At 34.4% G+C, this 12,035-nt stretch overlaps 1 protein-coding gene across 5 annotated transcripts in view; it reads right to left on the reverse strand.

Annotated features, from left to right (window-relative positions):
• Positions 1-2,211: 2,211 nt before the first annotated feature.
• Positions 2,212-12,035, reverse strand: part of LOC116070587 (UDP-glucuronosyltransferase 2A1) — a 29,948-nt gene continuing 20,124 nt past the window's right edge. For 2 of the 5 annotated variants that reach the window (XM_031342025.1, XM_031342024.1), the window contains exons 3-7: positions 8,708-8,856; positions 7,333-7,464; positions 6,222-6,309; positions 5,295-5,514; positions 2,212-3,396 (exon numbers count right to left, since the gene is read on the reverse strand). In XM_031342025.1, the coding sequence (XP_031197885.1) occupies positions 3,117-3,396; positions 5,295-5,514; positions 6,222-6,309; positions 7,333-7,464; positions 8,708-8,856 (869 nt within the window). In that variant the 3' untranslated portion in view covers positions 2,212-3,116. The remainder of the gene's footprint in view (positions 3,397-5,294; positions 5,515-6,221; positions 6,310-7,332; positions 7,465-8,707; positions 8,857-12,035) is intronic. The other 3 variants (XM_031342026.1, XM_031342023.1, XM_031342027.1) reach the window with 2 other exon arrangements.

Genomic DNA, 12,035 nt, shown 5'->3' on the forward strand with positions numbered 1-12,035 from the left:
GCAGACACCACACCATACTTTAGGTATTTGAGGTACTATAGTAAAGGATGTAGCCTAACCTTAAACTTAAAGCCAAATATATGATCCCTTTTTATTTTCTTTTGTATATACAAACCTAAACTCCAAAGGACTTAGAGTAAGACTGGGACCTCTAAAACGTATGATTCTTTATTTCCTTAAATGTTTTTTTAAGAATTAGTCCATAATCAGGTAATTTAGAGGTGATATTTTAAATAGGGCAGTGGTACTGCTATGGTTCACTTCAATTGGAAACTATTAGGGTTCTGTTATCACTTTGAGCTAGTAATTTTTAATTCAATAAGGAAAAGCTTATATTCTCTTATAGTTTTGCAACCAACTCAATTTTTAAAACAGGTTGAGAATAGACAAAATTCATATCTATCATCCACCATTCAACAACCATGCCAGGAGAAGGTTATATGAAATTATGAAGACATATTGTGTTAACATGCTGATTTGGAGTTAACCTACTAATGAGTCTCTTGTTCTGAAGAGACTAAGAGAACATTGAATACTTATGAACAATGTACTTTGTAGCTCCTCCCCACTCTTGTATACATCTAATTGCTATGTAGCAATAACTCTGCTGATATGGCCTGGCCTCTGTTTCATGAAGCCTGAGTTTCATCATATTTCACATTTGTCTTCTATCTTCACAAAATTGTCTTCCAGTTTCACAAATGTCTTCTATTGTCTTAGTTTGGGTTTTATTGCTGTGAAATGATACCATGATCAAGGCAACTCTTACAAAGTAAAACATTTAATTGGGCTGGCTTACAGTATCAGATATTTAATCAGTTATCGTTATCATTATGGAGAGAAGCATGGAGGCATGCAAAGCAGACATAATGTTGGAGCTGGAGTTGACAGTTCTTTATTTTGATTCAAAGGCACCAGGAGCAGAATGGAATTCCACTCTAGGAAGAGCTTAAAGCTAGAAGCCCTCACCCCCACAGGGATTCATCCCATCCAACAAGGCCACACCTATTTCAACAAGGCCATAACCCCTAATTGTGCCATTCTCTGTGGGTCAATCATTCAAATACAGGGGTCTATGGCAGCAAAACCTATTCAAACTACCACAGCTATAGAAGTCATTTCCCAGTTGTTTGTTTTGTAATCTACAGATAAAATAAGTTACACTGATGAATGTGGCTTGTATCACTGAGGATTTTCTGCAGCCTCATTTGACATTTGATAATACCTAGGCATGGGAGGAGCAGAAGAAAAGAGCAGAAGAGGGAGAAAACTTGAGTGAGAAGGATGTTGAGTGGCCAAGGTATCAGAGAACAAAAGGGGTTCTTAGGCTCGGTGATGTTTAATCACAGTTTCTCGCACTGCTGGCATGGCTAGCCTACTACTTCTCATACTTTGATCTCAGCTGGGAAATAAAATAAAGGGAAAAGAAAGGGAAGCAATCATGCAGCCAAAACAAAAAGCCGTTTTCAAAACATAAATAAAGATAAATCAAAATACATCAATATGAGTCATTTTGTGATAAAGTTGTTAACATTTACCAAATGCTTTTAATGTTCACTATATTATAGCAATTTATGTGCATCTTTAGTTATGTACATATACAAGAATATTATATAGTTATTTATTACATCATCCACCAGAGTGGCTCCTTTGGATAGCTGTTTCCCATGCTCCTTTGCTCACTTGGAAGAACTGATTTTCCTAATAAGAGCACAGCTGACTAGAGAGCAGATCAGTACTTAAAGGTAGCTGTCACACTGCCCTGCTAACTTAAGCTGCCCCTTGGAGGGATGGTCTTCACATGAATAAGAATGGACCTAACTACTGGTTGTAAATCTGAATTACCTCCAACGTTATGGGAATGGAATTTAATTAGCCTAATCATGATGAACAAACATTAGCTTACTAGCATCTTAAATTTTGCTGGTCTCCATCTGCCTTGGCTAGCACACCACTTCTTTAGTATTTTGGATGCAGTGCTCCTTTAGCTAAATTCTTAGTGTTATTTAATTACTTTTAAGTAAATCTATTAGTAAATTCTTTATGCATCAATTCCATCATTTCAGGCCTCTCCTACATCAAGATGAGTTCCCTGTTCTTTAATTTAGGCACCTATTGTCGTATTCTCAGTAAATCTGGTAAACGTATATATGTGTTGTTACAATTAAATAATGAGTTTAAATTTATAGAAATTAGAGACTGGAAAATAAAACAGCAATCACAATGTAAGTATTTATTTTAGCAGAAAATTAAATATTTCATTATAAATAGTGATTATACAGTAAGAACTACACAATTTTTAAATATAATAGATTAACACAGAGCCAAAGAACAGTCATTTAAAATTTAAGAAACTCTTACAATATTTCAATATTTGCTTTTTCTAGGAATAACTTTCAAACGTTGCTAGTAATGGTAATCTGAGGAAAAAATGGTGCTCAGTTCATGCCTTCTTTTTTTGAAAAAAGTATCTAAAACATTTGACTGGAGAGTGAGCACACAGATAAATATTTTAGGGAAAAGCGGGAAAATAGACCATCACAGTTTAAATATTCTAACAATATTTATGGATTTTTCTACTATAATATGGTGTCGCAGTTCTGAACTGATCCTCTAATGCCTGTGACATCAGAGAAACACAAGAGTTGGCTTTTATTTAGAAAAAAATAATGAATCTTCTCATACTATACTAATCCCTGTGATCAGAGCTCTGTTTGTGTGCTCCAGGAGGACTCTAAGTGACCTTCGTGTGATCCTTAAATAAAACTCAGTATACCCTGTGTGCCTTCTCAAAGATTAAGAATGCTATCAGTTATTTTCTCATTTAAATTTAAATGACATTCGGGAAAGAACATATTTAAATTAATAGTGCCCCTGTGCCAGGAAGCTAAAATAATTCTAGGACAGTTATTGAAATAGTGAAGGAAAGATGAGATTCCTTCAGGAAAGTGTGACTATGTTGCATCCTACAATTTACCTGCAGGCTAAATCAGGAGTGGCAAGTTTGAAAATGGGATGAGGATGGGTGACTGGCAGCTCCCTGGACTTCTAAGTACTATTGCTATTCCATTCTGTACTTCACCAAACCCAGAGACCTGACGTGTCTTTACCTTCATCTAATCTCTCTTTTTCTTTTTTCCTGTCTTACCAATTTTTTGAAATATAAACAAACAACATTTTGCAACCAATAACATAGCAGATGCCATGCAGGTCAGTAGGAACCCAATCACATCCAGAGAGTGGTACTGAAACCAGCTGAGGTCATGGGCTGCCACACGAAGGTGCTTGGCTCCTTTATGACGCATGACAAACTCAATCCAAAAGACTGCTCTGTCCAGGGGCTTCACTGGCTGGTCATGGTGAATTCTTGATAGTCTCATGGCATTTTCTTTATAACTTGAAAAATGCACAAACAAACATTTTGTTGTTTTTTTTAAAGTTAATATGTGACACATGTTTAACTAATCAATAGGTTATTTTAAGAGTGTTTGTTACAGCCCTAACAGTTTTAACCTTTTTCTCAAACAGTATCCAGGGCCCAGAAGGCCAGCCAAGGTTATATAATGAGATACTATGTCAAAATAAAACAACCAGAACAAAGCAAAACAAGAACAGATAACATCAACTAGAGAGCTAAATATTTAGAAGGCAAAGCATGCTTTCTCTTGGAGTTCCCTAGTAAATAAGGAGAATTAATACATTTAACTTTGGTTTGTTCACAAGGTAAAGTTCTGAACTCTGTCCCGACTATATTCATAGCAACGACGGGGTTTGTGAAGAGGTGTCCTGTTGCTTCCAAGACATCCATAGTATTATGGGAAAGTGATTAACACTTATTTGGGTGTTAAAGAGCCAGTGTGGCCTTACTCATGTGGGTCATTCTTGGTGCATGTTAGTGGAGGACCTGTGGGCAGGTGCTAGCTGATAGAGAAGGGAGATTCAGTTTTCTTTAAAGTTTTGATCTTGATGTGTTAACACTGCTCTAGTAGATAAGTCCAAACCTATGTGCTATGAGCAACAAAAATCAGACTCTGTGGTTTATTTTAAAAAAATAGATATGAAGTGGGAAGGAGTGAATCTGAGAGGATTTGGGGAAGGAGTAGGATATGAGATTGATCAAAATATCATGTATATATATGTATACATATATATACTCAAAGGATAAAAATATAGTTTATAAACTAAAATAAAAGAAAATAAATTTATAAAATAAATAAATAAATAAATAAAAAGTTTAATACAAATTAAACCACCTATTCTTTTTCACATGTATTGAGCTATAGTTAATTAAAAATAATAGTTTACATGTTCCTTCTAAGAAATGTTAGCAAATAATTTTTATTTATAAAAATTCTAAGTTAAGATTTTCAATAGAAAATGTAAAGTTAAATTTCTTGATTGAAAATATTTTTGTGAATACCAATAAAATTTTATTATAAGGCAGCATAATTAATAACCATATTCACATACCATTTTATATCATATGTGGCAATAAAGTATGACTGTTAAAATGCTCTAAATAGTTAAAATTATTATCATTTACATATCATATAATTTTTCATACTTTTAAGATGTCTTATGAAATCTGAGACTATAATGCAAAAATCACATACTTGTGATTTCAGATAATATCAGTAGTAGTAGTAGGCTTGGAGTTCATGAGAAGTTGTTTCCAATGCCATGCATTTTAGTGCATAAGTGGAGTTCCCAACAGTAATTGCAATTCTTTTTTATTTTCATAAATGTTTTTAAAATCTAACATAATCTAATAAACATTCTGGGAAGCTGAGCTGAAAACAATCATAGATTTTCTTACATTTAATAAAATGAGTCAAATCAGCAGCAATTTATACCTTAGTAATAGTTTAGTTGAATAGATTTCAAAGTCAATATTTATGGAAAATGAAAGCTCATACTAAGAGTTACTGATATTCCTAATGTATAATGTAGGTCCTAAATTAAGATTTGTATAATGTTTAGTCAATTAAAATATTTAGAAGTAACTTATAACACCAATGTGTGGTAATACAGTATTAATAGTTAATTATGCATGATTATATACAAGAATAAATATGCTAATAATATACTTGAAAAATGTTTACTGAATATTTAAATCCAATTTATTTTCAATTTTTGGAAATAGCTTTATTAATTGAAAATGAAGCAAGTAATATCTACATCAATCTCTTGTTACTTGTATTAAACTAAGTTCAAAAGAATGAAGTTTCGGAATACTGTAGAACTATAGACAGCCTAACCATGTCAACCATAGCTGTACAAGATTCAGTACTTACGATGGTTCGTTAATGACTGTTCTCACAGCATTGAGCAGATCTGAACTTGTCATAGTGTTCATGTTCACCTCCACGGCTGCTCCTTTGGCCTTCATGTGAGCAATATTGTCAGGCTGATCAGCGAACATGGGGACTCCCACCATAGGGATACCATGGTAAATGGCCTCATAGATTCCATTTGTTCCACCATGGGTGATAAAAGCTCTGGTTTTGGGATGTCCTATTTTGAGGAGAAAGGAAGAAGTGAGTATAGATTTCATGCTAATTACTTGGCAGAATTTCAGAGGTAGAAGGGATAAAGGGTCATAGTCATCAATGAAGGCAACGTTTTGTATAAATGTTGAGCATGAGACATTGCTACTCTAGGAAATCATATCCCCACAGTGGGGGAAATGAACTCTTTTTCACTGTCTGGGAAAGTATTACTGAGGTAATACTTTCTAACATCTGATAGGAACTGAAGATGTTTAAAGATGTCTTTTTGCGCACAGGGCAGTTGTGGATGAGTACAGTTCAATTATTTCTTCCTTAAACCTGGAGGTGAAGGACTGTGCTGTAGCTCAGTGGTGTAGTATTTTCAATGCATGCAGAATGTTCTAGATTCAATACCCAGTACTAACACAAAAGCAAAACTTTAAGTAATATATAAAACGTAAGCAATTTCTTAGTGTTGAGGAAGTGGAAAACATCCAATAATTTTAATTTTTATTAGATATTTTAATTATTTATATTTCAAATGTTATACGCTTTGCTGGTTTCCCCTCTAGAACCCCACTTTCCCCTCCCACTCTCCATGCTCTCCCACCCACACACCCACCCACCCATTCCCTCCCTCCCATCTTCTGCCCTGACATTCCCCTACACTGGGGCATTGTGCCTTCACAGGACCAAGGGCGTCTAACTTGCTTTCTGACTACACAGTCTTACCAAGCAGATCATTCTGAGGAATCCAATCAAACAGTCTAGTATTGGATCCTAATGTGGTTGGTATCTTTCCTTTGTATCGCCACAAAACCTGTGGAAGACAGTGCTTTGATTTTGCAGGTAAAGCACACATTTTGAAGGTGTGCTGAGGCAGCAAATTACTGAATACAGTCATTGTACATACTTTAGGTCGTATTTGAGAAAGGGTTACAGGTATGGGCATTTGCAAGCAAGGAGTTGCAGGGTAGGATTGTCCACAGCTAGCCACTCCTAGTGGCCTTTACTACTAATCTAATAAACATAGATTACTACTTTGATCTTTATTACTGAAAAGCTATTAGGAGTATACTAGAGTACATATGGGGATAATATTCTTTTCTTCTTTTAGTTTTTGGGTTTTTGTTTATTTGTGAAAGAATGAAAGAGACAAATGTAGGTATAAAAGCTACAAATTTTAAGATGCCTACTAATGTATTACCTTTATACAATTATATTAAAACTAACCAATACATGACTGACGCTAGATTAGTCCATGAATAGGAATAAATAGAGAGTTAAATTGTAGAATAACAAGGATAAACTTTAAGGTTAACTGAGTGTCATAAATTATAAAATACAATATATTTAAAAATAATATTCAAATTTTGTTTCTACAACTGTAGAATATTCAATTTAGAAAGAATAGTAGCTTCTAGGCCTTCTACTTCTAAAACACCTATTTTTCATATAGCCTTAATGTGATTCAGAATGTTGGAGTATAGTTTTTGGCATGATTTTTTTCTAAAGGGTGCATAGTGTCTTTCTTCTTAAAAGCATTCTGGTAAACCAAATTTCAGAATTTGGTGTCAGTCAATCCAGGCCAAATGGTTTTAGAAGTGGCCTAATGCTTTCTTTTCTATCCTATTAATAGATTATAGAAGTCTATTTTTTCATAGTAACTGGATAATAAGGCAAATGAACAAATATATCAAAAACATAGTACTAACCCTTGGAAACCGTAGTAGTTGGGCTCAGCAGCTGACAGGTTTCAGTGTCTATCTGCAGATAGCACTACCACTCTCTCTACTGCCTGCCTGAAGCTGCTCTGTTCTCAAGGATCAAGGGTTTTACTGACCTTCTGAGGAATCTGGGCGAGTGCTGAGGCAATGAGATTGGCCTTTTCATCTGTCAGGTTTTTGACCATTGACCCCAGAGAAAACACTACAATACCATGTTCTCCTGAAGTCTGGACAAATTCTTCCATTTCCTGCAAATATGACATTCTGTTGAAAATGTGTAGAATCATTAGGGGGAAATTTAGTTCGCTTACCATTCTAGGTAGAAAACATGGAAATAATGATCAAAGAAACTTTTTATATTTCTCTGTCCCATGATATGTAAAACTAGATAGTAACTGAATGAGAAAATATGTTTTCTGGAAAAAAAATAAGGTATATTTAAGAATGAATGTGACACGAAATCACCATAGAAGGGAACAGAAAATAAGGGCATCACTTCTCTTTGCAAGTGAACATGTTATTCCCAAAATGTATCTGAAAGAAAATAAAATGTTTGTTGACATTAGTGAAGACAATGAGCTAGACTTTTAGAATTATTATCACACCTGTTACACAAGTAATTCTAATAAAATTATCATGGAACTATCATAATATTTGAATTTGTCTACTCATGGTAGGATTTTTTCTTGATGTAGATGAGTCACAGTCTGCATCAAACCTTCTTTGTTGACCTAACCAAAGTTTCCTAAAAAAAGAAAAAATCATGTAAAATATCTTTTTATCTCCTTAATGATATTATGCTAAAACTTAAAGCCATCTTCATTATTGGTTCTTGATAACAGTTCCATACCAATTGTTACTAGGACAATACAGGTTACCACAATGTCTATTAACCCACACACTAAAGTCTGAGAGTTATGCCTGCTCTTGAAGGCTCTCAACATGTGCTTTCTCTTACTCATCCTAAACAATTCATCTGGAGTTCTCATGAAGGCATCTTTCTCTACCAAACAGTTAGGGAATATTTCCTTCTCCATAGCTCTGTCAGGCACATGAGGAAGACTTCAGCGTTTCCCTGGTCATCCATGGTCCTGTTTTTCTACCCCAATTGCAGAATCCATACCACAGAAAAACAAATGTTTTTAATATATCTTTTATTCGACTTTTAGTTGTTAGTTTCTTCTTTATTTTATTTTTTTATTGGAATTCTTTTTTCTCACATAAAATATATCCTGACCACTCCTCCCTCCATTTCTCCCAATTCTCCCCCTCCACCCAACTCCCCTCTCCCCAGATCCACTCATACGCTTAAATTCTCAAGTCCAAATGATCCACTATAGTTAATAAAATAATTATGATGAGAGCAGAAATTCTCCTGGCACAGTGGAGTTACTCAGAAATATAGATCTTTGTTATTAAAGATATTAATCTTGAAGGAAAATCACTTATTGTATCCTGGAATAATTAAAAACGTCTCTGTCATAAACGTACCTTAGGTAAAGGCTTGGCAGGTTTGCAGTGCAGTCCTCCCACAAACTCAAAATTTGGTAAATATGGACGAGGAAATTCAAAATCCCAATATGTTCGCATTAGCCAAATCTCAGCTTTCCCCATAGTCTCACACAGTGTGGTGGGTCTTCCTGGAGAATACACATAATATTGATTGGAAGAAATTAATACTCGTATTTGCCAAGTAAAAAGGTATCATGCATTTCCTCATTAGCTATTGGAAGAAAATGTAGACTTCCTAAGATGGTTATCATGACTATATTAAAAGAATAGGAAAGTGAAAACTAGAGATTACAAAGAGAGTGAAAAAGGGTAACATACAACTATTACCCCTCCCTAAAAATAAACCAATAAAAGTTTATGTGTAGCTACAATGACTGATGAATTCCACAATTTCTTCTCTTTAGTAAAAGGCAGAAGATAGATTGTCTCTATCCTGTAAACTACTTGCCATCATTCATTGTTCTCCAGTCTCCTGCTAGGAACAAATTTCTCTTATACACTGTGTTATACTTAGTTTAAAAAATATGTTGAAGGATTCCCATTATGTAAATGATTCATCATTATTTCATCATTAGGCGAGCCCTGATTAACTCTCTGAATACAACAGTTTGGGATGCGAGATACAAATATAAGGATAACCAATATACGTCTTTACACTTGCCATTAAGAAAAACACAGGAATGAGAAAAATATTAAATGATACTTTCAAGAGCTATTTAGAGAAGATGACTATGTTGAAATGCTAATATCAGGCAATTATACACAGAAAAACATGTGCTTCTGATGAGAAAAGAGTCAATGAGAATCTTTTTAAATAAACCTGTTGATCTTGTGCAGGCCTGGCATATATTATTTCTAAATGTCATCGTTTAGTAGTTTTGACAAGTGCGTGAAGTCACACAACTTAATGACATAGTTACATTCACTGCCTGAGGATACTGAGCTTGGAGTTTCCAGGCAGTGCATTTAAACCGTCGCAAATTTCCCCCACCAACATGTTTACATCCCTTCTTGCTTTATATTATGTGTGCTTCTTCCAAACTTTAGACAAGTTCAGTAGATGAATTTTATATTAATAGATTTTAGATTTAACAAATAATTACTTACAACAGTTATTGAATTCTATGTTAAAATAGCTATATACGGATTTTGGAGTGTACATCATTGGTAACATATTTGTCCTACATCAAGAAGTCTTGAGATTTTATTCCAAGAATTCTATAAAAGGCTGGCAGCAGTACATGCCTATAACCTCAGTTTGGGGGATTTAAAGAGAAATGAATACCTGGAATTCATTTGCCAACCAGATTTGAAAATTGGTGAGATCCAAGCTCAGTGGACCATCTCTTAGTAAGTAAGGCAATAGCAGTATGAGAAGACAGTTGATACCCTCTAGCCTCCACACGCAACAACACGTAACCTCATACACATGCACACATATACCCACAGAGATCCAAAACAGTGATTCGGGGATTGTAAATATGAAGTCCATGTGAAGTACAGAAAATTGAACAAATATTTACACTTACTGGCAAATAATTTCTTAATGTATATTTTTGAAATACTAGGGGGAAGAATGATTATAAACATGAGAGGATCAGGGAGTTTGCTATAAAATTGTGTCTACTAGCAGCGTTAGAAGGTATATCATAAGTTTCACCAACCGAGTGCTTAAACATGAGCTGAACAAGGAAAACAACAGAAGCCATATCAAAGTGGGCAGTGGAGAGACCTGGAGGCCTCAACCTTAAACAACTCTAGGTCATACTAATAGTGGAAGAAACAGTCTTTCCCAGAGAAAAGCACACCAATGGGTTATTCTTGATCCATTGAAAACATATATTCAGCCCTGAAAACATATATTCAAGTAGCATTTTGCTGACTAAGTGGATTGTATTTATATATTATATATATTTATATATTATCTATATAATATAAATATATCATATATATTTATATATTATCTATATATAATATAAATATATTATATATATTTATATATTATATATTGTCTATATATAGCATTATATTTATATATTATATATATTTTTATATATGTGTGTATGTGTGCTTACAAAAATTAATGAAAACAGAGGCCATCAAGTTGAAAGAGAATAGCAGGGAATTATGGAAGAGATTTAAGGAAAAATGGAAACTGGGGAAATGATGTAAAAATATATAGTCATAAAAAAAGAAAGAAAATTTCTTACAGTCATAAGCTGTACTAAATTGAATTTATCGAGATGTTTAAGAAATAGTTTACCAAGAACAAATTAATAACTATGATATACTAAGTTGACATTTAAGAATTAAAATAATGTGATAAAAAAGCATTTTCTACTAGATTGGCATTTATTTGTAGCTTTCTTGTATGTTTTGACAACATCTATTCTATTTCAAGTTATCACAAAGCAGTTTGGTGAGAACTTCATACTTCCTAGTTTCTAGAAGAATGAAATGTTGCATTTGTCATGCTGCTTGCAAAGTGGCAGTGTTATGATTGCATTCACAAGGAGGTCTACACTGTAGATTCTGTCATTGAAGCTATTGAATTGTTGGTAACCTCATTCTCACTGGGCACGTAGGAGACTTGAGGTGCTGTGATCTAGGAAGATACTCTGATGTGGGAGCTGTCACCTCTGTCCACTCTATGCAAGCTTCTTGAGAAGAAGCTCTAGGCTGAAGCCCATACCCTGGTTACACTCCAGGACATTGTTATGAAAGCTCTGATTAGCACAGCAGAGCCACAGCAGGGAATCATCATGGTCCTTTCTGAGAAACTACTGCTGTGGCTCCCCACCCTGCGCTGCAGAGATTAAGTGTCTGCTCAATCGAAGTGCCAATTTATATATGAAGCAAGTCAAATACTAACTTCCAGAGTTATAAAAACACACAAATGGGGAGAAATATGTCAGTTATTGTCTATGTATAGCATGTGTAGGCCTCATAGGCAGCTCTAAACTAATGAAATTAGAACAAAAGACATTTAAATTTCTTCTGTGACCCCATGGATCCAGTTGTCTCTGCCTCCAGAGCGCTAGTATTAGAAGTGTATGCTACTGTACTTTATATTTTCATGTGGACTCTGGTGATTATTATCAATCCCTCATACTCATTAAGCTAGCCCATTACTGAATAAGCAATTTTGTCACCTATTGTGATCATGTTCATTTGTAGAAGGATTTTTAAGATAATAAAAAGGTAAACTTGTTGGTCCATGATGTTTATTAGAATAAACTAGTTACTAGTCTCGGAAAATGCAAAGACAATATACAACAAATATAAAGATATGACTTAAAGGACAAGA

This window comes from Mastomys coucha, unplaced genomic scaffold (genome assembly GCF_008632895.1).
Source record: "Mastomys coucha isolate ucsf_1 unplaced genomic scaffold, UCSF_Mcou_1 pScaffold22, whole genome shotgun sequence".
NCBI classification, from domain to species: Eukaryota; Metazoa; Chordata; class Mammalia; order Rodentia; family Muridae; genus Mastomys; species Mastomys coucha.